The following is a 27,779-nucleotide window of genomic DNA, read 5'->3' on the forward strand; positions in this document are numbered from 1 at the left end:
GCCGGGCGGGCTTGGTGGCGGCGCGGAGCGGCGGCGCGGGGAGGAAGGCCGCGGCGGGCGGCGAGGGGCGGCGAGGAGCGGCACGGAGAGGCGGCGGCGGCGGGGTGAGCGGCGCTGTGGGCCGGGCGGCGGAGCGGGGCTGGGAGGCCGCGGGTTCCCTTTGTGTGGAGGCGGCGGCGCGGGGCGGGCCGGCGGGCCGCTCTTCCCCACCCCCACCCCTGCCGGCGGCCCGCTCCGCTGCTCTCCGTCCCGCTCCGCGGAGCGAGGCCCGCCGTGCCGGGACCCGGCCGCGCTCGCGGGGTTCGGCGCCGTCCGGGAGGAGCGGCCTTCGGAGCGGCCCGACCCGCGCTGCAGGAGGCGCCTCTCCCCGCTGAACGGCCCGCAGCCCGAGCGCCGCAGGACGAACCCGCTTCCCCGGGTTCGGTTCCGAGCAGAAGTTGCGTGAGCTCAATGAAGGCCGTCGCACTGCCGTCGAGCCGTGCGTTGTACGCAAAAGGGGGAAATCGGAGCTGGAGAGCGCTTGTAAATGGAAGCAGATCCGTCCGTAAAGAAGCTGTGTGGCCGGGCGCGCTGCGCTCCTTCCTGGCGGATAGCAGCCGTTTGCTCGGCAGACGGACGCAATTGTTGCCCGCCAGAGGCTGACCCGCGTTCTGGCCGCGTTCTGGCCGTGCCGATCGCTGCACCGTTGCCGTGCTGCTCTGCATCCACCTTATCTGCTCTGTAGCTCAGACTCTCAGATCAGATGTGCGGTGGTTCGTTGCTGTGCAGGTGGCTGGGAAACCAGCACCGCTTGTTGAGAAACGTCAGAGAAACCGTGACAGAAATGCCTCGTGTTCTGCATGCGGAGCTGCTTTCTGGACTTTCTGCTAAGGTTAAAAAGCAAAAGTTGCCTCCTGTTTGTTGCTTTCTGTCTGCCAACTTGAATTCTTCCATTTATTCTTTGACTTGGATAACCTATCTGCTGTCAGCTCTCTCCTCTCTCTTTCCTTGTTCTTGTCTTTCAGCTCTGGCTGTACTAACAGCACTGCTGACCTGTTGTTCTGGGTGTCCCCTTCTCCTAGTATCTGTGCTTGCCCACCAGACACTATGAGGAGACTGGCTTTTCGAGGTGCTGGTTGTACTCTGGTAAATCTGGTAAATTATTGATTGTATGTACACCATGCTCTCCGTTCTTCTGCATTAAGGCTTTCCCTTACTGTTAATTATTCCTACCTCGTTCTTATTCATCTAATTTGCATGCTCAACATTTTGTTGCTAACATAAATGCTCTCGTGCAGTTATGTTGTACTGCCATACCTTGTAACTTTCTAGGAGATCCCTTGATTTGGTACAGGCTGGGATAGATGAATCTGTGCTGTCCTTTGAGTTAGCTACAAATGGAGATGGTGTTACGATGCTGTCATTAGAAACCAGGGAAGAGCCAGCGACTTGGTCCATAAATCCCCATAGTCATTGGACAGTTGTTATCCATTTGTCACTGTTAAGTTGATAAATTAGAAACTGTGACTGAAACAAGAGTGGATTTTTCTGCTTCTTGATGATTGTGCCGTTCGTCATACACACACAGTGGGAATTGTGGTCACACGAGGACCCAGCCCTTTTCTGGCTTGAATCTTACACAAGGTGTTCAGTAGCAGTTCATGTTTTTGTTGGTCATTTGTCTTCTTTGTGGCGTCCTTTTTTATTTTGTGTTGGTTTTACAATTCGAGACAGAATGAACTACTTTTCTCCATACAGCTCTTTCCTATAAAGTAGCAGTTCTCACGTTGTGATCATTCATAGCTCGAGGAACCAAAACGTAAATGGTTTCAGAATGTGTCCTGGTAAAAGTTGCTGATACAGCTTTGTACCTGTAAGCCCTTGGTTTCTGACGTTGGTGTTGGTAGTGGCAGTGTAAACCTGCAGGGCCGTTTTGCCTTCCCTGTACTCCCAGCTCACGTCTGGTGTGGATGTAAGAAACACGTGTGACCCGTTGCAAAACATAGCTCACTTAATAGCTCTCTCTCGTCAGAGGATTTGGTTGCAATGCCAAGAGTTTAAGAACATTTCTCTTCATTATAGAAGAAGTTGGATTCCATGGGTTCCAAGAGGCGAAGAGCAACCTCGCCGTCCAGCAGTGTCAGCGGAGGGGACTTCGATGATGGCCACCACTCCACGAATATCCCAGGCCCCAGCAGGAAGAGAAGGAGGCTTTCAAATCTCCCGACTGTGGATCCTGTTAGTACCTTCTTGTTGTGCACACCTTTCTTTCTCTTGGGTTTACTGTATTCTTGCTAAGAAATGCTGGATTGTGGGATGGTAGTGCCCCTTACAGCATATGCTCTGGCTTCCTGCGTATTTGACAATCGTATTTGGCATGTATACACTGAGTTTATTGTGTCCTGAAACTGTTGCTGCCTTGGCTAAGCTGTGTTTAGGATCTCATTCACCTTTGGTTTGCTCTCCTCGTTTTTGTTTTTTCCCTTTCCATTTTCCTTTTTGCTGCTGGTTTTTTTTTGATGATGGTTTTAGCAGATGGAAAGAGACTGGGCGGACAGAGGGCTGAAGTAATAAAGTGCAGAAATTGAGAGTTGCATCTGAATAGCAAATGCTGGGAGAGATAAGTGGAGAACAGCTCTTCGATACGTGCTGAAGCATACGATGTCATTGTTATGCCTTGAGTTAGCAGTCTGATTTTAAATAATTGCAGGGCAAAAGGACCTCTGTCATGGTTTTAAATGTCTGTAACAAAGAGAGTTGTACTGAATTAGCCTGCATTTGGAATGTTCTACTTAGGATTAGTACTGAAAGAAAGTTCACTCTGTTAAATCAGACAATACAAAACAAAAACCAAACAGGCAACCCTAACGTTCTGCAGTACTGACCTGCTAGATCATACTAATGCAGGACATGCAGTGTTCTTCACTCTCTTGCTTTGGAGTGCACCATACGTGAGCAATTTGCCTTCCCCTTCTTGTTGTAAGCAGGTCTTGATTTGTTATCTCCTTAAAATTGACTTGCTTTTTATTGTGTTGTTCTTGAATTTTAGATTGCTGTATGCCATGAACTTTACAACACCATCAGAGATTACAAAGATGAACAGGGCAGGCTCCTTTGTGAGCTTTTCATTAGGGCACCGAAACGAAGGTAAGGCCATGGTTCTTGTGAAGCCTTGGGTTTTAAGGAATGCTTCACCATTAAAGAAAGTTGAAATATGGAAAAAAAAACAAATCAGCTATGCTCATCACTGTGTCACAGCAGCATATGATGATGTGAGTGAGTGTTGTAATTATTCAGTGGGACCTGCTGATGTTGGTACTTGTTTTCAGTAAAGGGAAAAAAAGAAAAGCAACCTTGAATGTATTTGAGATATTTCTTGTGACACCTGTCTAAAACATCTGACCTGAAGATGTTCCTCCTCAGTGGTGGAGTGTAATACTGAGGGTGTGCATTGGGAGGATGATAAACTCTTCAAATGACTCTTGAAAATATAAGTAGAGACTGAATGTACCTTAAACTCAGAAAACAGAGAATGATAATGGAGCAGGTATTACAATAGGTTTACTAACAGAACGCTGACCAGATATTTTACCTGGAACTGTCTTTGTTTCATTTTGTTGTCTCTGTGTCTAAACTTTCTGCTTGAAATACAATGCCTGCCTTTGTCATTACCACAGAAATCAACCAGACTATTATGAAGTGGTTTCACAGCCAATTGATTTAATGAAAATCCAACAGAAACTGAAGATGGAGGAATATGATGATGTGAATGTGCTGACTGCTGATTTTCAGCTTCTCTTTAACAATGCAAAGGCTTACTACAAGGTGAGGAAAATAGGTACAAAGGCTTGAATTTATCAATGATGGAGATATACTGAGGTTCTTATTTGGTTTGGCAGAAAGCTTTCTGGCTTTGCCTTTGATGCTAGTAAGAGCAGCATGAACTTACTGCAGGTGTTTGTGTATTTTCCCATAATGTTGACCATATCTTTGTGAGATGTCTTGCTATAGTAGCTTTTCTGTGGGGATGCCATAAAATAACATGGAGAGGGTATTTTTTTCATTTTCCAAGAGAGAGAGAAAGCAAAAAAACCCAACAACAGAGAAAAAGACTGATCTATTAAAACCTTCCCGTTTTATGAGATATCCCATGTGACCTTTTGAAAAGAACCACACTTTCTTCTCCCTAAAGGAGGAGTTTGTTTTGGAGTTTTGCAGTATGATTGCTGACTTTTTCTCTTCCATTGTCCAGTTACTAAAGTGAAATAAGGCACACTGATTACTCTGGTTTCTGATGATAGATTGTGAGTGTATGTGATGTGTTTCACCGAGGCTGCAAGCCACGTCTCCATTCCTCCAAACCCAACATGTGTTTTATTTTAGGTATTAATGGATTCTATTGTAGTTGCCTTAAGAAAGGAGGAAAGAAAACAGGAATGATCTCATTTAATGGAAGCATTTTACATACTAAAAAAGGGACACTGTGTGTTGTGGCTGAGATAGCAAACCTAAAACTTCAGTGCTGATATTAGCTTTGATAAATCTTGGTCTTTGGAAGTTGTCCACATAATTGCTTTGTAATTCAGGCAGGCACTGTAGTCAGGTGACACTCAGGTAAATGGTGCCTGTGTTTGTTTGTGTGTGTTTGTGGCTTTCTGAGGAACAACCAGGTTTAAGGGTTAACATCTTTCTACGTTGTGGTTACAGTAGAAAAAGCACAGAGACCTGCGTATTCATGGTGTGCTTTAGCAGACACATTCCCCTTAGTGTGGTGGGTTCTTTGGTTTGTTTTCTGTTTTATATGAGGAATAAGGAATGGATGGCAGGAAACAATTACTAGCATTTTCCCAAATGTCAGATGCCTTTGCCTGCACAATATTCAGCTCAGATCTGTGCCCGTATTGTAGCAATCCTGCATGCAGCATAGGAAGCAGATAGCTATCTTACTAGAATGCAGGAATTTTGTCATTACCAGAGAAATACAGAGTCATTAGATGAAGGTATGACACACAAACGTAACTTCATCTTTTTTCATCTTTTACCTTTATTCACATAGTTTAAATTAATTTGGTGCAAGGAAGGCTGATTCATTGGCGAGGTGTTTGTGTCAGTAGGTGCTTTATTGGGAGTGTCAGACTGAAATGAAGCCTTTGCTTGTTCAGTGTTTCTGTTCAAGTAATACTTCTGAGCGTCTTGCTCAGTAATGAGGAAAGGAGCAGACCAGCAGAGCAGGGTATCCCTTATTCTGTCTCACAACCAGCACCTGGTCTGATGTCTTGAGAACATTATGTCTGGTAGGGTAAGCGTAAGAACAGTTATTGTGTTGGATTCTCATCTCTGTTTCAAGCTGTCAGAAGCTGAGAGAGTGAAGAAGAGTGTAATCAACAGAAATAAGACAACGTTTCTGCCCAAGCTCCTGGAATAGTGGTGATGGCAGGGGAAAGGGGAGGAAAAGCACAAAAGAGTGGGAAAGCAGTCCTTTCTTTCTGGTGATTTGCTTTAGGCAGTAATAGGCTGATGGTTGATTGCTGCTCTGTATTTGAAATATTTTTGCTGACTAATGCATTTCTCAAGTTCTTTGGGATTTCACAGTTATTACTGAACAGTGCAAATCATTGCAGTGCTTACTGAGATATGTGTGCGTTCGTTGGTGTTCTTCTTTGGTAGAATTGAGTTTTCAAGTGTTGTGCAAAGGCAGCAGTGTTGGCTTAAATTACATTTCTGGCATACTGACATTTATTATGTTTTAAATACTGGCACTGATGTGCTGCAGCAGAGCCTGGAGATCTCCTGAGATTCATCTCGTACTTGTCTGTGCCTCTGCCCAAAGCAGTTTTATTGCCAAGTTTTCAAGAAGGCTGGAATGCTTTGCAGTGACAGAAGTGATATTTTCTAGTTCTTATTACCATTCTTAACACCTCTAAAGAACCTCTCAAGCAGGAATTTCTGATGTTTTGTGTTACTCAATCAGTTTAATACAATTCAGAGACTTAATTTATAAGCTCTTTCTAGATGAGAGAATTGTGAATTTTGAGGGTGCTGATGCTGTTTGATTTGTGTGGTTGTTTCTTTCAGCCCGATTCTCCTGAATATAAAGCTGCTTGCAAGTTATGGGAGTTGTATTTGCGCACAAAAAATGAATTTGTTCAAAAAGGAGATGCTGAAGAGGAGGATGAAGATGAGGAAGGACATGACAGTCAAGAACTAGTAAGTGCAGGCCTGACAGCTGCAGCTGGAGGAAGCTATTGCTCTGTGTGGCAGCTGACTGAGCTGAAGCTCGGCCTCTACGTTTGGAAAGGCATCAGGTCTTTTCATTGTTCAGTTATGCCCCTACAGGTGTTTCCTTGCAGGTTTTGCTTTTGTTTTTAATGCATGTTTATTAGTTGCCACTTAATTATTTCACAGCACTGTCTACATGTTCTGCTTCTGTCTAGGAAAAAAAGTTCTGCCATCTCTCTTAGGGACAAAATGCAGTTCTGGGTCAGCTGTGTTCTTGATAGTCTAATGTCTAATGACATTGTTTTCCTGTGTGCATCTTATACAATTACTGCAACTCTTCCTGGAGCAGTTTTTTAATGCAGATATGACAACAGGAAGCTTGGCTTTGTCTCTTTTTTTTCTTTTTTTAAGACATTGGGATGCATGATTGCATTAAGGTTGGCAATCAAGTTTCTTCTGACAGGATGTAATGTGTACGTGAGTCTTTAGTGTAAATGTGAAATCAGACTCTCATGTGCTTTACCTGAATATGTAAAGAATGTTGTTTTTCAAGGCTGCATGCATAGTTGATTTTTTTTTTCTGTCTTTGAAAAATAAATGTGTGTATTTCAGTGCAGTTTGAAGCACTGTATTTGGCTGTTGTTGAAACCTCATTTCATTGGTGCAATTTCTCATGTTAGTCATCTCCAGGTTATCTGAAGGAGATTCTTGAACAGCTTCTGGAAGCTGTAGCTGTTGCCACGAATCCATCAGGACGCCTGATAAGTGAACTGTTCCAGAAGCTGCCTTCTAAAGTGGTGGGTGTTTCAATAATAATCATCCTGAATTTGGGATGTGGAAATTTGTATCACTGCCCCTGAGCACTGTAATGCACAGACTGAGGATGCAGTTTTTTGTTACTGTCTCATCTCTCTTATCTGTCTCCAGCAGTTTTTAGAGCTGCTTTGCTCCTACCCACTCATTCCCAGGCCTATCATTGCAGGCTGGGGCTTGCTCTGTTCTGCAACTTTAGTTTACTTGGTTGGTTTTGGTTTGTTTTTTTTTTGGTTGAGACTTCTTAATCTTTTTTTTTTTGTTTGTTTTTAATCTGGCTGACTTTACTGTTCTGTTTCAGGTTGTGGTGTAACAGGTTTAACCAGCAAAAGAAGTACTTTGAAAACCATCACTGTGTATTTTGTTTTCAGCCAGAATTGTTTCTTTATGGCATTTTATGGATGAGACATAATTGTATGTATCTGCCTTATCATCTGTCTCTCCAAACTGATGCCTGATACTGTAATTATGAAGCTTACGCTATTCTTCATCTACAATTAATCTTTACTAAGAACTCATAGAATGGTTTAGAAGAGCTTTGTGACTGTTCATGATAACATATCAATTGTTCTTGTTTTCCAGCAATATCCAGATTATTATGCAATAATAAAGGAGCCCATAGATCTTAAAACTATTGCCCAAAGGATTCAGGTACAATACAAACTTATTAATACACTACAGTTTAGACTTGATTAAAAACAAACACTCTAAAATTGCTGAAGTTAATAAGAAAAGCAGACTATTTCTGCCCACTACTGAAAACTCAAGATGCTGTAGTTATTTAGTGTTGTGTCCTATTTTAACACTGCAGTGGTAGCTGTGTTGAAGATCTGGCATCGTAAACCAGAGTCTGTTGGCACTGAACCTGAGTATCTTGGGTTCCCTGATGTTTAATGGTTTAAAGTAATTCCTTGGCAAATCTTACAAACATCAAACATTGATCTGTTGAAGCTTGGTTGTGCATTAGCATCACCTGCTTCTGTTCTACTGCTGTAAATAGAGATTTTGTACTGCTTCATTTTTCATCTTGCTTTTCCAGCAATCTGAAATGCTGTTCAGTAATTCTATTATTTATTCTACTCTATTTTGTGTAATAGTGAAGGACAGCACAAGGTCTAATTGAACTAGAGAATAAAGCTGAAATCACATCTTGTCAGACCCTTCAACATTAAGATAGTATTGCAATAGTGTTAAACTTTTTCCAATCTTAGCATTTTAAAGATCAAGAAGACCTTGTGCTCTTATTTTTTTTCTTAAGTACTCTTCTTCTTTTCTAAAACTGTTCTCTCTTGTCTGTGTTCTCTTTATCCGTTATGAATTCCCTTTGCTTTTGACTTTCCATGCTGTCTGAAGGTTGCCCCAAAGCAGTTCTGTTTTGCTCTGTTGCAGAATGGAACTTATAAAAGCATTCATGCAATGGCCAAGGATATAGATCTTCTTGCAAAGAATGCCAAAACCTACAATGAGCCTGGATCCCAAGTGTTCAAGGTTAGTTTCAGTCACTCACAGTTAGATCAAAGTTAGGTGTTTCTTTACTGTTTTCTGTGCTGTTGGTCTTTGAGGAAATCCTTGGTGTAAGGCCCTAAAAACTGTTTCCATAATAAATAGATCTCTTGTTGGAATTTCCTTATATAGTACTATGTATGTAATATATATATGATTTAAATAGTTGTAATATCTTTTTATCTTGAATTACGAGTTTTTCCAATTAAATTTTATATCAAGATGTGAATTACGTGACTTCTTTGGAAGTATGGGGGATCCTTTTATTTGTGCTTGAAATGGGAATGGCTGGGACTGCAGATTAAAATGTTAGTGGCAATGCTCAGCTATCATCCCATTAGAGGTGTTGGGAACAGACTGCACTTTTCATCATAAGCTTGAAAAGTGGAGCAGTGTCTTTTTTGTATGGTTTTCCAAGGTTCTTTTCCTTTTGGCTGTGTTTTTATGACGCCTCCAATCTTGGTTAGTTTTCAGTTCACCAGCATTTTGTGTGCAAGTTATGATATTACTGTTTCCATGTACTTCTGAAAATAAGGGAATTTCAGTGACAAATAACTGCTTGTATGTTCCTATGAGCTTCGTGGTAGGAGACCTTGCAATGTCTGTGACTTTCCTGTGTCAGTGGTTATGGGACTTTTCCAGTTGCTCTGCTTTCAGGATTGTGACTTCAGTTACCCAGGCTTGTGACCTCGTTCAAATCTTGTGATCTTTGCTTTTTGAACTGTTACTTCAAGTATCAACTCTGTTGCTGAGAGAGAGGGAGAAGGAACATCCTAAAGCTCAGCAATAGCCGTAGCTAAATAATTTCAAAGGCACGGAAACTCATCTGCTTGTGTGATATTCCTGGGTTTTTTTTTTTTTTAGTTTTTTTAATTTTTTAAATTTTTTTTTAAACATGTGAGAGAAAATGAGCTCAAGCTACTCAGCTTTTATGTTTCTACAGCCACGGTATGGCTACTGCATGGAGATTTTGTTCTGTACTTCAGTACTTAGTCCAAATCGTTTAAGCATTTAGGAACGTTTAAAACAAAAATGAACAACATAAGAAACCTAACCAAAACCCATTTTTGTTCCTGATCCTTGAATGGTTCTACCTGAAAATAACATTCTTTGTTTTCAACCATAAACAAGCACATTCTTTTCATTGACAGGATGCAAATGCAATTAAAAAAATATTTAATATGAAAAAGGCTGAAATTGAGCACAGCGAGCTGGCCAAGTCAAGTCTCCGACTCAGGTACCACAAATAGAGTTCTGTTTGTAAGGCTGTGAAAATCTCTGTAGTTGTTCCCTTAATTTTGCTGTGGGGAATATCCTGGGAAATAATTGCATGAACATTTATTGTTCTTCTGTGGTTTATAACCTTTGGAAAGAGGTGGTTTCTTTTTTTTTTTGTTTGTTTCTTTTTTCCTACTCAAATGCATCCATGATGAGTATTTCTGTACATGTTTCATGGCTCTCTTAAGCTCTGGCCAACTGCTTCCATGTGTGTTTGTAAGGTAAGAACAGAGGAGAAGCAGTGATGGAAAAAGTTGTGTTGTTTTGCTTTGCTGTGCCAAAAGTACTGGGTAGTGTTGCATCTTGTAAGGAGCTGAGAGCTGAGAGCTCACAGTTATCTAGGTAGGGGCAGAAATGCAGCAACAAGGCAACAGATATGTAGAACAGAGGCCATGTTATATGAACTCTTATTTGAAAACCTATTTCTGGCTATGAAAAGAGGCACAAGACACTGAAGATCTGGACTTAAAATCAGAGAGGGATAGTTTTGGTCTTTAGGCAGGCAGATATGAAATGCTTTTGACAGCTGTATTTGTTTCACAGAAAGAGCTTAATCAGGAAATACTGCTACCTGAAAAGAAGGTGCTACCTACAAAGAAGTAAAGCAGTCGTAACATGTGTCTCTGATCTAAAATGCAATTGAATTTATTCTTCTCTATATTTTTATTTTGAGTCACCAGTCAAAAGTAAGCTTAAATATTATTTTTCAGTATGAGCTGTGTCATATATATAAAAAAACAAACCACTGTCTTGCAGGTCCTCCAGGGAGTCAGCAAACTCATTCTAGGATGGACCAAGTATTTATATGAGTTGTTTGCTGGCACGCCATGCTGAAAAATAAATGCTGTTCATTCCTTGCAAAGGTCTGTGCGGTACAGCTGAGAACCCCAGCGCCCTCTGTTGACTGAGAGGCAGATTGTGTACTGGTGGTTATGTTTTGTTTCTCCCCTGAAAAATATTTAGAAGGTGTTAGCCACAGACTTTACTTTTAATGCTGTTATGTCTGAAAGAAATGAAAGTTACCTGCTTGGATATTACTGTTCAGTGCTCAATTACGTTGTGGTTTTTCGGATTCAGTCACGCAGAGTTAGCATGCTTCCCATACTTGGGTGAGGTGTCAGCCAGAGCAGTGAGCAAAACACCTCATGTAAAGGAACGGACAAAAGCAGAAGCATTAAGGAGTAATTCTTGATGCATATTGTAATAATTTTCCTCCAAGTACGTGTGGTGCCAGGAGATCTTGGTTCTACAGACACATCGTTTCCGTGTGTGTTAGCTTGGATGGAACAGGAATTACATATAGGCCCAGAAACTTTTAATATAAGTTGTGATTTTATTTCTTTATTTTGCTACGTTGGGCTACATTGATGAAGCTCAGGGTGTTGTGGGTGCCCCGTTTGTGGAGGTGTTCAAGGCCAGCTTGGATGGGGCCTTGGGCAGCTCCATCTGATGCCTGACCGAGTGGCTGGCAGCCCTGCCCATGGTGGGGCTTGGAGCTAGCTGATCTTTAGGCTCTCTTCTGCCCTGAGCCATTTGTGGTTCTATGATTCTTAATATCACAAGTTGTATTTAATTTGGAGTCTTACTTTTTTTTCTTCAAACTTAAGCTGTTTGCTTCAAAAGGGATGACAGATAAATCACACTGATATTTGTTAGTTGAATTCCTCTCTTGCACTGCCAACCCATTTCTACTCCTAAGGTTCCTGATTCTTTACATTCTCGTGTATTCTGCTCTCTATGGATCTGCAAGGCTTGAAGTAATCTGAATGTCTCATTAATTGACTGCTCCCTTTCTTTGTCTCTGTAACTTGGCAAAAAGTATTGGTAGTGCCTGGAACAGGCTACAGTAATGGTGAACTGCCCTTTATAGCAGGGGATGTGGGGTGCTTTTGTCTTTCTTAAAACTATTCTATTTATTTTTTATCCTTTTGGTTTTTTTTTTTAATTTATTTTTATTTTTTAGTGCAAAAGAATTGGGTGAGAGAAAGGTGTAGTCCAAACCAAACCTCCCATCTGCTGTTCTGAAGTATTTCACTGCCTGGTGGTTTTCTTTTTGCCTCGTTCTGTTTTTAATTGAACCATGTTGTTTTTTTTTTTGTATTCTGCTGAATCTACATCACAGAATCATTCATTTTTTCCTGATTTGATTGTCTCAACAGACAGTCTCTTTTACCTATTGCTGATTTTGGTAGAATACCCCCATAAGTTCCTTTAATTTTTTTTTCTGAATTTATGTCACTTTCTCTTTGGTGGATCAGGCTCAGACTCCTTCTCATGCCACTAACTTGTGTCAAATAACTCTGCTCTCCCAGCACAGAGTCCTGCATGTCTGCTGTCACACTGATTGCTCTTTCTCGGTGCATTTAGCTGTCCTCCCTTCAGTCAAGTGACAAAATAAAACTCCTTGACTGTGCACACTGTGACTTCTATGAAGTACTGATCAAACATGATTTGGTATGGGTAGCTTTATGTTGGTGCTGAGGAGTGTCTTGTTGGCTGCTCACATGTTGTTGTAGGCTGAGCTGTGTGTATAGCTGTTAATCCTCCATCTAAATGTGACCTTCTGGCTTTTTATAAACAAAATCAATATCAGAATGCTGGGGCACTAAATGTATCTTGGTGTTGCTTTACTTTTAGCTTTAAAATGTTTTTTTTTGCCTGTCTCTGAAGCTTTTGTCTGACCTATCGAAGTAACTCTGTACAGAGCTGTAGCCTTGCTGCATCTTGTCTTGGGTCTAAGGTGGGCCTCTTTTTTCCCCCTTTCCTTGGCTTGTCTCTCCTGCATTAAGGACGCCATCAAATTTGACTGCTTCCAAGCTGACAGGTCCTTCCTCACAGGGTAAAGGCAGTGTGGGTGATGAGAGAAATTCTTCTAACAAATATTTTCGGTAAGTAAATTTTGGACTTGGAGGAAAAGCTGGGTCATCGTCACGTCGAAATGCTGACTTTAAAAATAAAAAATACATATGCACTTTTTTTTTTTTAAGTTGGCACTGTTCTTTAATTTCCTATGTTGACTCGAATACTCTTGAAATTTCAAATATATTTCCTTCCTATGAAGTAAGTTTAAGAAGGTACTTTACTGTAAGTACGCTTCTGTGTTTGATTTTTATATTTCATGTTTCAAACACTTGTTATTAAATACTCGCTGTGCAGCTGTTTCCTTAGAAATATTCTGAAGATTGATGTGCTAGACTTCATTACAAAGTAAAGTGTGTGAAAACTCATAAGGAAATGAACTGTAAGTCTAGGAAAATGATATTGGAAACTGAAAGAAATAAGTAGGAATTAATATTTAAGAGATGGAAGATAGAAACCGACAAAACCTGGGTTGTGGCAGCCCCTACTATCAGTACGAGCTGGGAGAGATGTAAGGATGGAGCACAGCTCAGCTGAAAAGGACCTGGGGTGCTGTTGGATGGCAGCTGGACGTGAGCCAGTGCTGTGCCCTCACAGCCCAGAAAGCCAACTGTATCTTGGGCTGCATCCAAAGCAGCACAGCCAGCAGGGCAGGGAGCTGATCCTGCCCCTCTGTGCTGGGACACCTCACCTGGAGTGCTGTGTCCAGATGGGGAGTCCTCAGTACAGGAGAGATGTGGGTCTGTTGGAGTATGTCCAGAGGAGGACCACAAATGACCCAAGGGATGGAGCACCTCCCTACGAGGACAGGCTGAGAGCTGAGGCTGTGCAGGTGGAGAAGAGAAGGCTGTGGGGAGAGCTGAGAGCGGCCTATCGGTACCCAAAGGGGCTGTAAGAAAGAAGGGGACAGACTCTTTAGCAGGGTCTGTTGTGACAGGACAAGGGGAAATGGTTTCAAATTAAAAGAGAGGAGTTTTACAGAATCACAGAATCACCAAGGTTGGAAAAGACCCACAGGATCACGCAGTCCAGCCATCCACCCATCACCAATAGCACTCACTAAACCACGTCCCTCATCACAAAATCCAAACGTTCCTTGAACACCTCCAGGGTCGCTGACTCCACCACCTCCCTGGCAGCCCATTCCACTGCCTGACCACTCTTTCAGAAAAGTAGCATTTCCCAACATCCAGCCTAAATCTCCCCTGGTGCAGCTTGAAGCCATTCCCTCTAGTTCTATCACCAGTTACACGAGAGAAGAGGCCGACCCTTTGCTCACTGCAGCCTCCCTTCAGGCAGTTATAAAGAGCAATAATGTCTCCCCTGAGCCTCCTCTTCTCCAGACTGAACAATCCCAACTCCTCTTTAGATTGGATATAAATAAGATTCTTTTTAAAGATGGTGAGGCAGTGGCACAGCTGCCCAGAGAGATGGTGGATGTCCCGTCCCTGCAGACAGCCAAGGTCAGGCTGGAGGGGCTGTGAGCACCTGGTGGAGCTGTGGTGTCCCTGCTCAGTGCAGAGAGTTGGATCAGATGACCTGCAGTGGCCCCTTCCATCGCAAAAGATTCTATGATAGTGTGAAATCCTGCAAGCCATTAGTACTGAGTTGCTGATGTGCTTATGGCAGACTTACTAGGCAGACTGGTTTACTGCAGGCTGTCCAGTTTGTTCTTCATTCATCACTTGAGATGTTTGGTATGTAGCAGAGGCTTTATGCCAGCAGGCTTAGCTACTGTCTGGAAGCAGCCAGTCTTCTCTGTGTAGGCCTTGAAACTGTGGCCTAATGCCCAGCAGCAGCACGGCTCTTTCAGGTATTGAGTGCTTGTATGGAGTCAGTGTCATTGTAAGCAACGCGTGAGATGCTGTGCCCCAGATTTGGGAGAAAAGGCGGAAAGATTGACGCTGAAGATGTTGTGAGACCAGTTAAGAGCCCCTTCACTTACAACCAACCACTCTGCGTGCTGAACGAGTGCAGGCAGGGCTGGAAGAAAGGGAGACAACCTGTAACGTGCTAAATTTCTTAATGTAGACCAATCCCTATAAAACAGGATTAAATAAGAGATTTGTTTATATAATTTTGGGATAATTGGGAAGCCTTATTCCCATAAGTGCCAATTAGTAACACAAATACTTAAGTATTTGAAGTAGGACAGAAGATACATAGCTTGAGCTCTGACATTCGGACTGCACGGGCAGTTTCTGGTTAGAGGGCCGGCCTGTTAAAGTGAAGGCTGTCTCAAGGGGTGTTAGCAGCTTGGTGAGCTCTATGGTTCTTTCTCTGTAGCCATCTCTGTTTTCCTGATAAGCAGCTGACATGAGCTTCACTGGTTTACTGGTTCACTCAGGATGGCTGTTAATGGTGATTTAATAAGAAGAACTTTTTGTTATTTTTTACTTCTGAAATCTTTTTTTTTTCTTCCCTCTTTTTACAGTAACAAAAGATCAGCCCAGGGGGATCGTTTATCAGCAATAACCATGGCATTGCAGTATGGATCAGAAAGTGATGAGGATGCTGCTTTGGCTGGTAGGAGCTGATATGCAATTTATCTGTTTATTTTCTTTAATTAAAGATATCTTCAAATGTCACTCTATTGCAGAATTATATTTACTGTTTCAAAATTGAGCATATAATTCTGTTAAGTCCAGTCACTGTTTCATCTTAGTACTGAGTTATAAATGTGCAGCTGCTAAGAGATAGGCTCAACTGGCCAAACTGATCCAGGCTTTGGGAAACTGTTGCATGTTTTTGTTCCTTCTGATGTGGAACAGACAAGGAGATGTTGAAAACAGTGTTACGTGTTCTGTGGGTTAAGAGATATGGCAGTTGTCCTAGAGAAACTTCATGCTGGCTTGTCCTTTCTTGTGCCAGTGGCTCTTCTAAGAGCCTGTCAGGTTTTATTTTTTAAGGTTGAGACTATTTATATGGGATATAAGGAAGGCTAAATAATGGAACTTAATTTGCAAATATCTTGTGTAATCTAGCAGTGATGTGATCTTGTGTGAGGGCTCATGTTCAAACAAAAGTACATAAAAAGGCATGCCTTGAGACAGCACCTTTAGTTTCATAAGCATGCTATAGCATTGTATTATAAACATCTGTTGTAACATACCCATTATATCATATATTTCAGTATTGGCCAACGTTACTGTAGTCTGTCTTTTAAATTAGTCTTTCTCAATAGTTGCATTCTCCGTAATTTCCTCACATTATCTCAGAGCAGATATCTGATTATTAATATTTTTGTTACATTTTTTTTAACATAGGGTGTGTTTTATTTCATGTTGGAATTGTATCTGTGTTCCTGGTTAGCCTAGGCTTCAGTTCTGGCTCCCCTCTTTGAGAGAGGTGGAGAGTATTCATTCCTGTGGCTCAGTGTGCTTGTCAGTTGCAGGCCTTCCACACCTCAGTGTAGGAGCAATACAGCTTTCTGCTTCTTCAGGATTTAAATGCTTCAAGTGGTTTAATTGCTTTCAGATGTCACGTCTGCCATGGACACGGATGTCATTTGCACAGGGCCTTGTGTGTGTCTAAGATTTTTGCCTTAGTACTGCTGAAGTTATCCTATTGCATTCATCAAAAGGGCAGTTTTTTGGCAGATATCTGTCACTGTTTCTCAGTCTTTCCAGCATATCTTTGGACATCTCTATGTTTTCATTCTTAGAGTGAACAAGATTTTTCTTAAAAGCAAGCAGTCTTTTTATTGGTTGCTCTGGTATCTGTCTTTCCCCTAACACTGAAACAAATGAGGGTTGGACATAAAGAGCGTAGAGAACTTTCTCCTTGATACAGAGAGCTCAGTCTTTGTGAGCATCTCTGAGTGCAGCAGTTGCCTAAGCAACTGTTTCCAACTTGGAGTTTATCCTCACAGTTTCAGAGTGTGTTGTGGTGTGATGGAGCTTGTGGAAGATTTCTAGCTCAAACGTACTGAGACATGAGCAGCTTTTGCAGCTCCATTACAAGTTATCCTCACTATAAACGTAAAAAGGCATAAGGTTTATGCCTTTAGGAGTGGTTGCAGCTTTTGATTTTACTAGCATCTATCTTGTTAGGCTTCAAGCATTTGTGTTGTCTCAGTGCATGACATTGATAAAAGCAAGTTACTTAATGAGTAAAGACTATTTTTTTGTATACATTCCTGTGCTTTCCTCACTCTGCTTCTTTCCTCTGTCAGCACTGAGTAAGGGCACACATATAGTTACTGCCTGAAATTTTTATTCTGTTTTCTTTCCTCTGTACCTGCTAACTGTTCCTCTCTCATGTGTTCTTATGGGACCTATTGCTTCTGGATGTTCAAGAGCCTGTGGTCTTGCATTATGTGCTTGGTTGTGTAGCCAAATAAGGATTTTTGTCTTTTGAGTAATACATCTTCAGTTGTCAAGATGCGTTAATGCTTCCTGCTGGGAGGACATTATCATTTTCTGAATACTTCAGGATATATAGTGATTGCCATGTCTTTGAAAGAGCATACACATTGTAATAAAAATATGTATAGGTTCATTCAGGTGTTATGTACACGTTTTCCTCTGAGTGCTTGTTTAATTTATTTAGATTTCATTTTGGGAAATGCCTACAAAAGAAGGACCTGTCTTGACTAGAGTATTGAACTGCTTCTTTGCTGGCTACCATGTCACAGAATATTAAAGTCCTTCTTTCTTGTGGTTTTTTTTTCCTCTTCTTAGAAGCAGCTCTCCTTTTTCCCTTGTATTCATTTTTGGTGGAACAGTGAGAGCTGCAGTGTTGAGCAAACAAAAGCAAAGCCTACTTCTGTTGCATAATTAGTCTGGAAACTTGTTGTACCTGGTAGCATTTTCTTTGCTGCAAGGATTTCTCTCCATGCTCAGGCTGATAGATGAGGTTCAGGGAAAACAAAGCACTGTTTCCAGTCTCTTTTTCCTGCTGAAATTACTCTGTCCAGCTCCTGCTTTGCAGGCTACCGCAGTGGATGCTGTGCAATTATTTGATGCTGATTGGCATTCGGACACATGATAATTTTAGGTATCTCCTCTGAGTCAGTAATGAACATCTCTGTCATGTTTGTGCATCTACTGAGGTCTGCTTTGTGTTTTAGCTTGCATCTGTCTTGGCTAGCAGGTCTGCATAGATGTGCAATGTCAGGCTGCAGAGGATAGATGCTAACACTGTGCTGTGTGCAGCCAGAATGCCCTCTGGCTTTGTCATCAGTTCAATATATCTTTACTGAAATTGAGTAGAAAACCTGAAACATTGCCAGCCACTACTGAGCAATAATGAAAATGCCTGCTGGAAACTTGGCATGAGCATTGGAGAGCCGTCTTTTGTGCAGCTGAATTATCCAGCGTGTCATCCACCAAGCTTCCATCTAAACTGGAATTTGTAAGAGGGGAAGTTAAGGAATAAATAGCTGTGTGTTTCCTGGTTTGTCAGCAGTACATGTTACTTCATCACAGTATCCTTTTTGTTTGTTCTAATCCTGAAACTTACTGTTTGCTTCATCAAGTTAGCTGGCAAAGTCTCTATAAAATTGACAAATACTTTCTATAATTACCAGAAATAGTTCATAATAATCATTCTAAAATATGTACTTCTTCATTTTCTGCATATTAAAGGTGACCTTCAGTGTCAGTCTTGTCAGTTAAAGTTCAGTTTTCTTAATTGGGCTGTGAATGTTAGAGTTTAAAGGATAACAGAAGTTTTGAAGTCACTTCTTTTCACATGCATACAAAAAACATTGTGTTTAGTTCAGCCATTTTCCCTGTCTGAGCACCTTTGCAAATTTGAGGTGTGGTTTGTCAATTCATGTTCTTGTAGTGTACTCCAGTTGGGCAGCAGCATGGCTGTAGCTCAGTGTACAAATATATTTGGCACAAATATTGACATCAGTGTTTAAATGGGTAAATAAGGATGTTCTATAGCTGTCCTATTAATAGCATGTGGTTGAGTGGTCCTGGTGTGTATTCTCCTGTATACATACTTCTCAGTGCTTCTGTATGCAGGGTGTGTTACCATTGACTGAGCTGAGTCTCGTGCTAAGAGAGCTTGCTATCTAGCTATGTGTTGTGGTGGTTTTTGTTTTCTGTTTTCCCATCAGCTTGAGGCACATGAGGTACAGCCATTTGTGGTGTCCTTTTCTAAGATGTGAATCTGACTGCCAGAGTGGCTGAATGCCCTCAGCTGAAGGACTCTTTTGTTCTTGTTTAGTTCTTTCTCTATTTGAAAAGTCAAACAACAAAATCCACTTGACTTGTTCGCTGAGAGTTTCCCATTTTTCCTTTCTCTCTGTGCAGCTGCTGCTCGTTATGAAGGAGAGTCTGAAGCTGAGAGTATTACTTCCTTCATGGACACTTCTAATCCTCTCTATCAGCTTTATGATACAGTTAGAAGTTGCCGAAATAATCAGGGCCAGCTAATATCTGAACCCTTTTTCCAGTTGCCCTCCAAGAAAAAGTATCCTGATTATTACCAGCAAATTAAAACACCTATTTCATTGCAGCAGATCAGGTAAGAAAACAGAATGCAAACTACGTCTGATGGGAAAATATTTAAGGGTTTCTTCTGTTTCCAAAGTCCTATATTGTGGTCAGGTTGCTGATGCAACATGTACCATCTTTCCTTCATGCTTTGATTGGTGCTTGTTTCACGCCAGCCTGCATCAGTCTTCTGGTCATCTTTTATAAATGGCTGCTGTCCACAGGTTTATTTTACATGGTGTTTCATTTGTGCTGTGCCATATCAATAATTCTGGAGGGTTGGTGGACAGCAGAGGTGAAAGTTTCTGCAGAGCCCTGTGTTATGCCCTTTCCTTGACCCCAGTGGCTTGCTTACCTCTTACTGCTGTGGTTTGTACATTAATAGTCTTCAGCAAAGCAAATTGTCTATGTCACAGTCCAACTGTGGAGAATATTTTCATTAATGATCTAGGTAGTCTGGAGTGCAGTACTCATGCAACACACCATTCCTAAATCTATGAGCCGTTGAAGCTCATCAGCTCTCAGAGCACAGTTACTGGGTAAAAACCAGGTTTAAAAGAAGAACAGTGAGCATCGTCTTCCTTGAGTGGTGTGAGAGAAGCTATTATGATGGAGCTAGTATGGTTGGATATGTCAAGGTGCTGAGTGCATGAGAAGTGTTAGTGGCCCAGAATAGTGGCCCAAGCCTCCTGCCCTGGGACCCAGGAGCCCTGTTACAGCTCAGCCCTGGGGCTCCAGTCATTGCCCTGGGCTGTGTGGTAGCAGTGTGTGCTCCAGCACACCACAGCCTGGCCATGCACTCCCACTGATCCCCCCTACTTATTGAGACTCTGTCCTGCAGGCTGATTTCCCAGACTGAAATTGGGCCTGCTATGTCTGAGCACAGGCCCTGTCTGACCCTGGCTGCCACCCCTGGATCGGACTCTGACCTGCCAGCCTGGCTTCCTGCCTTTGCCTAGTCACCAAAATTCAGCCTGGATTCTAGGTTGAACCTGCTTGCTCACGGCTGGCAAGGTCTCTGCCCTGCTGACCACCTTCGTGTGCTTGGTTCCCCTTCCATGGAACAGCCAGCCTACTCTGTTGTCATGGGATAAAGGTTTGGGAAGCAAGTAGAAAAATCCCACGCTGGTTAGCTATCCGTCAATGGCTTTAAAGTAGTTATTTCTTTATGTCTTAGTACAGCTGTTGACTTGACAAAGGAGGCATTTTTTGTTGAAGGAACCACCCAGCCCATTTTTTTGGGAAAAAAAGATGAAATTGAGAACATCATTGATAGGGAGCATTTAATCTGAGTGTACAGAAGGGCACTGGTTCTAATTATGTATGTATGGTTTTAACTGGGAGAAATGTTGCTTTGAAAATGTGCTTAGTACATGATAATTTGCCTTAGGAAGGCAGCTGCTTTTCTGTTTCCCTTACAGAGTAGTCAGGTTACCCTTGGCTGCTGGGGCAGTCCAAAGATGGCATGCAAATATATAAAGAAATTCAGAAGAAGATGATATTTCTCATTACCTGAGAGCTTGGAAAATAAAGCACAGTTTTTTTAGAAATAGTGTGTGTACACATTTATAATATTTATAATATGAAGTATTTATAATTGTCTAAGTAGCTTTAGCAAATTCTGAAATTCAGTTATTTGTTAAATACCACGTAGGGTTCTCCTTTATTATGCCTAAAAGCCCTGAAGTCATGCATATGTGTACTTAATTGTTGTGCATTAGGGAAAACTGAAACGAGCATGGTTTTGTTGGTATTCCTAGGGAATGGAAGGGTTTTTTTGGTTTTGCTTTGGGTTTGTTTGTTTTTTGGGGGGGAGGGGGCAGGGGATTTTTTTTTAGAGGGGAGGGGACAGTAGATGATTACTGTTGGTTTGCGTGTTTGAAGATGCAGATTCAAGGTGTGCACCTGATGGTCCTAGATCGGGACAAGAAGGTGATGGGTCTAGAGGGGGACAAGATGGGGACAATTAACAGAAGGTTAATTGTTGTAGTGACAAAGTAAGGGTGTTAGTGTACAGCCTGGCATCCCAGTCTCCTAGTGATTGCTGCATTGGCACCTGGATATTTGGGCTATGCTGCCAGAGTGCACTGTGAAATGGGTGGCTGAGTGTCTACTGCCATAGGAGCTTTTGCAGCTAATCATGTATTTCAGGAGTCTGTGTGTGTTAAATGCAGGAAAATCCACACTAAATGATTTATCATCTCTAGCATATCACAGCTCTGGGTGTATTTGGTTTAACGAGCAGATAACAGCTATCCCAGCATCTTGATCACTCACTGAGCACTGTGATCCTTGGTGGCATGAGCTGGGCGCTGCTCTCAGGCTGTTCTGGCTGCAGGAAATGATCCTTCCATGGCTGCAGTGTCCTCCTTGTTTCCTCCTGCCCTGCTCTGTACAGAAGCCAGGGTTGGCGTGGAGCCACCTACCAGCCACCTCACTGTGCACATCGCCCATTCTCTACAGCCAACCTGGGTAACCATGCCAGCATTTGGCAACCATCATAGATTCAGGAAAGGAGTCTCGTGTTCAGATGGAATTCCTTCTTTTTTGTGCCCTTGTTCTGACAGTGAACATGGATGAGACAGGTTTGGCTCACTCTTCATTCCCTCCCATGGGGTGTTTGTCTTCACTGGTGTGATACTCCCTGCCTCAGCTTGAATAGAGCAAGGTGCAGGGCTGCAGAGTCTTTAAACAGAAAGACTTTGACTTTAAGATATGTTAGAATTCTGCAGTATGGAGGCTATTTAGCACTGTTAAAAGTAATTCAGTAATTCATTGCCCGGAGAAGTAGTCAGGAATTAATGCAGGAACACACCAAACTTACTGTTACATGGAATGCAGGTGTCAGATACTGACATGCTTACCAGAACTGTGTTTCTCCTTAAATTTTACAGCATCAGTAAATATGATCCTGAAGGCAAGTTCATGAGGCTTTATTCCACTGGGGGTTTCTCTAACAGCTGTTCTCTCCTTGTCTGCATGTGAGAGATGAGTGCCTTCATAGGCATGCCCCCGTGTCTTCTGCTCCAGGAAGCTGGGGAAGGACTTTTTATGTGGGCATGTAGCAACAGGATGAGGGGAAATGGCTTTAAACTGGAAGAGGGTAAGTGTAGACGAGATATTAGGAAGAAATCTTTACTGTCAGGGTGGTGAGACATTGGAACAAGTTGGCCAGCGAGTTGGGGGTGCCCCCTCCCTGGAAGCTCTCCAGGTCAGGCCAGATGGAGCTGTGAGCAACCCGGGCTATGGGAGGTGTTCCTGCCTACAGCAGGGGGTTGGAACTGCGTGATCTTAGAGGTCCCTTCCATCCCATACCACCCTATGATTCTGTGGTCTAATGGAAAGCAGTTTGTTCTGCGTGACATCCGCTACTTAAGAACCTTGTGAGCTTTTCTTAGGAACCTTCATCCAACTTTATGTGTCATAGGAATATAAACTTTGTTTCACTGGGTTGAGATTCTCCTGGACCTTAAATTTGTTTGGCTCTTGTTACTTCTAGATTTAATACTCAAGTTGAAAATAGAATAAACATATTTGTCTGATCAGTGGGACTTAACCTTGAAGGGGCAGAGGCTGCTCTCTGGGTTAAATTGAATGTTTTATGGAACTAATAGCTGAAAGTAACACTTAGGTTAAGGTTTTATTATAACTTTTGGAAAAATAATATATCATTGTATTGCAGTTTGCTTAATTTATGCATGTGCCAACTGGGAAAATATTCTGAAGATAAAATTCTTCTCTTTAGTATTTAAAATCCCTTGCAAATTTTCCTTCCGTCTGCCACTGTGGCGGCATAATGCCAGCAGGCAGCTCAGCTCCACCGTGCTGCAGTCCCACTGCTGCTCCATAGAGCAGTGGAGGGAGGAGATGTGATGGAAAATGCTCCTGGATTGATGTAAGGCCAGGGATGTTCCTCACTGGTTGCCTTGTGGGCTGGGCAGACCCAGAACTGGGAGGTTAATTTAGTTTATTGCCTGTTACTATCAGACCACTGCAGTGAGAAAATAAAAGCAAACTGAAAGAAGCTTTCCTCGTGTTCCCTTGTCCGTTTTTAAGGAAAGGAAACTTGCTAGTAGGATACATACCCTAAGAAATGCTGCTGCCTTGTTCTGCCTGCAGCTTACTTTCATCTGTTTTGATGTGGGCATAGCACAGTTTGTGTTGTGGGCAGAACAACTCCAAACAAAGAGAAGTAGTGCTAAGGGAAAGTGAGGAGAAGCAATCTGAATTGAAAAAGTGGCACTTCAGTTGAGAGGTGGCCTTCTGGGTTTCTTGTTCGGGAGCTGGCCTTACACCTCATGCAGAGCGCAGACTTGTGATTCTGTAATTGTTTCCTTATATTAATTGGGAGACTAGCAATTTTTCTAGTTCTTTCTGCCATTGAGTCCCTCTAAACTTTAGTTTTCTGGAAGAAGCAAACACGGTGAGGATGCTGACAAACTGCGTGCTGCTGATACTGAAGCAGAAGTTGAGCAGAGGTGGAAGGCAGGCATGATGTGTGCAGGCTGGCCTGCTTTCAGGGGATGAACCAAGAGCAGATCTTGTAATATAAAAAGGCTTAGTAATAGCTGATTGCTGGAACATGGCTGCTTTTCCTGTAATGGTTGTCTGTAGCAGTGAAAAGTATTGAGGTATTTTAGACATGAAGTATTTAATATGCAAAGCTAAGGCAGCTGAGGTGGTCTTCACGTTGTTAGATGCCTAAGTAGAGCCCAGTTCTGCGAGTTTGTCAGTGTGAGTGGTCACTTCCATCTGAGAGATCCCCTGGAAACAGGCACTGCAGCTGCTACCTGTGTCCCAAGGAGAGGAGCTCTGGTGGCATTTCTCTCCTGTGAACTCATTTCTGCACAGGACATGCTTTTCTCAATTTTTGTAGCATTTGTTTCCTAAGTACTCTAGATGGTGCTTGTTCTTTTTCCGTTCAAAGAGGCAGAATTGTGTTTATTTGAACATCATTTTAGTTGCTCATTAATCCTTGGGAAGTTTAAATTATTTATGAACACTTATACTAGCACCAGTAAAGGAGGAAATTGCTAGAAACTGCTATTCACATGTGACAGGTTGGAGTGTTGTTAAATCACTCTATTTTGAAATAAATAAGAGCATACAATGTTTGTGATAAAATTGGGATTATTGGTGAGAGTTTCTGATGCAAATTTTCTTTTAAGTATTTCTGTTCTGTGTTTTCTTGAGTGCTGTCTTACCGAAGTTTTATCTTTTGCAGTATGGACAAGCTTCCTGTGCTGCAGTCCTGTGGTGGCTTCTCAGTGTTCCTTTTGGACTGCAGAGCCTCCCTGTGTGCTTTGCTCCCTAGATTTTGCTTTCCATACCAGCCAGCAGTCAGGCTAGCTGGAGGAGATGAGGCATGACCTGTACAGTTTGTTAGTGGACGATGGTGAGAGCATGAAGCAGTATTTATGTCCTGAGTATTGATGAGTATGTGCATCATAAGCCAGGGGCTTTGGGGACAGAAATCCTGAATTTCACGTTTTGGGTTTTTGTTTTTTTTTTTAATATTGGTCATTTTTAATACTGTAACATACTTGTTACCATAGGCAGATAGTTTTTGTTGGAGTTTTATGTTGTACAAATGGAGATGGATTCTGCTTCATGACAGTTTCATTGGTACAAAAATTCCTTTTCCTCCTTTTTCCCCTTTTGTTTATTTTAATTCTTGCCACTCTGCAATGAAAGCTATCTTGGTAACTGTCCATTTTTGGAATGGCACTGAGTGATGCTGACAGGAGAACCTTTCTGTGTGATTCTGCTATGCGTGACTTCAGTTGGAAATACCAAAAATAAGCCAGAAAATAATACACAAACGTTAACAAGACACCAATGTCTTAGAATCTTAGCGGTATGTAGGGACCCAGGATGGTGTGTTATAGATGAGGATAACAAGTAATTTTCTCCACATCTTAAGTCTAGGATGTTTGTCCAAAGCTTTTTATTGTTTTCTCATAGCCACTGAGAACTCTCTAGTTCTTCAGCTGTGAGATGGCGCTTACTGTTCAGTAGGGCACATACAGCTGGAACCCAGGAAATAGCAGTTGGTTGGATGTTACCAGCAGAAGGATTCTACAGTGCTGTTGTGGTAGAAATCCGTGAGCACTTCTCAGCAGTTCTGTAGTTGGAAGAGAACATGGGGGGATTATTTTTGGTTTGTTTTGCTTGTTTCTTGCTTTGTGTTACTATTTTCTGTTGCGTTCTCTTGTGTTCAAAGCGTGTGAAAAGCTTGTTTGTGTTGTTGGCCCTTCCAGCTTTCTCCAGAAGCATATTTCAGCAGGTGAGGCACCAACCAACAAACAGGCATCTTTGGGGGAACACAGAAAGAAGTGTTTATCTAGTGTTGTTACAATGGCAAGGTGATATTGTGGCATCGGAAGAAGATAACAAGAGCTGTCTGGATATGGATTTCTCACAAAAATGAAGCTGTTGAAGTATGATTTGGTGCTGTGTGTGTGAAGTAATCTGTAATTTTCTTCTTTTGCAGAGCTAAACTGAAGAACCACGAGTATGAAACATTAGATCAGTTGGAGGCTGACCTGAACTTAATGTTTGAAAATGCCAAGCGTTACAATGTCCCCAATTCTGCCATCTATAAGAGAGTTCTGAAAATGCAGCAGGTTATGCAGGTACCTGCAGTAGAACAATCAAAAGGATGTAACTTTTCATATGAATTTATTTCCCTAAGTAATATTTTTCCAAACCAATTTCTAACAAGACTCATGTTTGCAGTAGTGTTTGCAGTAGTGTTTTTATTGGCTGTGATTGCCTTGTTGATCATGTGTTCCATAGTGTCCTATAATGTCTAAATAGTAGTCTGAAAATTGCTTCCAAAAGTAGTTGATTAGGAGGTGATGTGTGGGAATGAAGAGCAGCATGGAGTGATTCCTCCAGTATAACTGTTACCTTGGTCTCTTGGTCACTCTTGTTCCTTATCACAGCTTCTAACCTGATAAAGTTGTGAGGAAAATTGAAAAAAATGCTGTTTGTATTTCTCTCTTTCCCCTTTTTTATTTCAGTTTACAGTTAAATACAGGGAGGTGGAGGATGCTGAAGATTTCATTAGATGTTCCAGCTATGTGCTGTAATCTGAAATGGCTTTGATTTCAAATTGTTCCCCTAAGAACTTCAGTGACCATTTTGTGTCTGCAAACTCACGTGAAATAGATAAATGAAATATTTTAATGGTGCATTTGCCTTTATGTGCAGAAAACACATAGCTGCATTTTATCTTGTGCATCTGATCTGGTCTTTAATATTGTTCTGAATGTGTCCAGCAGTGACTTCAGCCGTTTGTCCTTTCTTCAGGCAAAAAAGAAGGAGCTTGCTCGGAGAGATGACATTGAGGATGGGGACAGTATGATTTCTTCTGCTACATCTGATACTGGAAGCTCCAAAAGGAAAAGGTGTGTGCTTCTGTAGTCTCCTGTAGACTTTAACATTGCTATTTTGTTTATTTATTATTTTCTTTGTTTATTCTTAGAGAACACTAGGCTGTGTTCTAGCATTTGTGTAGTGATTGAATAGCTCTGAAACTTAATCTCATTAATTGTTCTAGTTAGTTAAAAACTGTTTGCTGACATTAGTTTCCTTTTGGGCTAGTTAGTAGATGTCAACAGAACTGTAATAAGTGGGCACTGGAAGCACTGATGTCTCTTTGCATACGTTTTCCTTCTTCCATTCTCTAAACCATTTGAGAAAATCTTGGCAGAAATGTTTGGACTGTTTCTCTGCCTCTCCTTATCTTTTGAAGGAAATTCTGACTTTCAATAACATGATTGCAAGTGTAGCAACTATGTGTGAAACTGCAGTTCAACATCCCTGTTAGATGTTCAGACTCCCCTATTTTTAGTTCTTCCTAATGTCAAAATGACAGCAGTTATGGGGGCAGGAAGGGAATGAATAGAGCAAAGATCTACTTAAGAGCAATCAAGTAAGTGCATCGCTTACACAGAAGAAAAATCTGCACGGGGAAAACATTAGCATGGATTTAGGAGGTGGTGCAACCCAGAGATGTGAGCAAAAAATAAAAGAAGCAGAAAGGTAAGGCAAACCACCACATCAAATGAAGATCAAGAAGGAAAAAATTGCAAAAATTGTCATTGTTGTGATCTTCAGTATCTAATGAACCAAGTCAAATTGTCATCAGTATTCTTGAAATTCAGTGCTTTGATCCTGTGCAAGAGAATACTGAAATGCTTAAAAGAGAATATCTGTCAGACCTTGTCATCTAAGGGGGGTAAAAGAAGGAAAAAATCTTCATAGGTAAGGGAGGTAATTGTATGTATTTTATGTCTGAAGTGAACCTAAAGTGCTTTTGATGCTGTCAGTTCAGCATTTGCTATCACATTGACTTGCTGAGAGGCAGCAAGTAAAAGACAACTGTGAAAGCTGATGGTAACAGAGGTGCAGCATGGAGGAATTGCAAGATATTGAAAGAAAATGTTAATGCACCAGGCAAAATGCATCCTGTTGGGAGAGTAATAGTGTTTTCTACTGATGGTGTTGTTCGAATTTCCCCTTTTACTTGTCAGATAAGTCTGTCTAAACAAGGCTTTTGATGTTTCTGTTTTGTTTTTGCATCACCTACTTTTGTTAGACTAAATGGTAAATTTTGGAAGCATGTTAAAGTGTGGATGGAATTCAAGGGCAGTGTAACTGTTCTGGTATCGT

The 27,779-nt window shown here is 41.7% G+C and overlaps 1 protein-coding gene across 12 annotated transcripts in view; it reads left to right on the forward strand.

Moving 5' to 3' along the window:
- The first annotated feature begins 70 nt into the window (after positions 1–70).
- The window catches only part of PBRM1 (polybromo 1), a 61,322-nt gene continuing 33,613 nt past the window's right edge, over positions 71–27,779 (forward strand). For 3 of the 12 annotated variants that reach the window (XM_042885514.1, XM_042885508.1, XM_042885516.1), the window contains exons 1-14: positions 1,072–1,125; positions 2,062–2,217; positions 3,029–3,126; positions 3,657–3,804; positions 6,055–6,186; positions 6,879–6,995; positions 7,594–7,662; positions 8,401–8,499; positions 9,666–9,751; positions 12,582–12,680; positions 15,086–15,177; positions 18,918–19,131; positions 25,594–25,735; positions 26,415–26,512. In XM_042885514.1, coding sequence (XP_042741448.1) covers positions 1,087–1,125; positions 2,062–2,217; positions 3,029–3,126; positions 3,657–3,804; positions 6,055–6,186; positions 6,879–6,995; positions 7,594–7,662; positions 8,401–8,499; positions 9,666–9,751; positions 12,582–12,680; positions 15,086–15,177; positions 18,918–19,131; positions 25,594–25,735; positions 26,415–26,512 — 1,589 coding nt within the window. In that variant the 5' untranslated portion in view covers positions 1,072–1,086. Of the gene's footprint in view, positions 105–605; positions 872–1,071; positions 1,126–2,061; positions 2,218–3,028; positions 3,127–3,656; positions 3,805–6,054; positions 6,187–6,878; positions 6,996–7,593; positions 7,663–8,400; positions 8,500–9,665; positions 9,752–12,581; positions 12,681–15,085; positions 15,178–18,917; positions 19,132–25,593; positions 25,736–26,414; positions 26,513–27,779 lie in introns of those variants that run through there. The other 9 variants (XM_042885506.1, XM_042885513.1, XM_042885509.1 and 6 more) reach the window with 7 other exon arrangements.

The sequence above is a fragment of the Lagopus leucura genome, unplaced genomic scaffold, assembly GCF_019238085.1.
Source record: "Lagopus leucura isolate 7727_CA_CO unplaced genomic scaffold, USGS_WTPT01 Super-Scaffold_100050, whole genome shotgun sequence".
In the NCBI taxonomy this organism is placed as follows: Eukaryota; Metazoa; Chordata; class Aves; order Galliformes; family Phasianidae; genus Lagopus; species Lagopus leucura.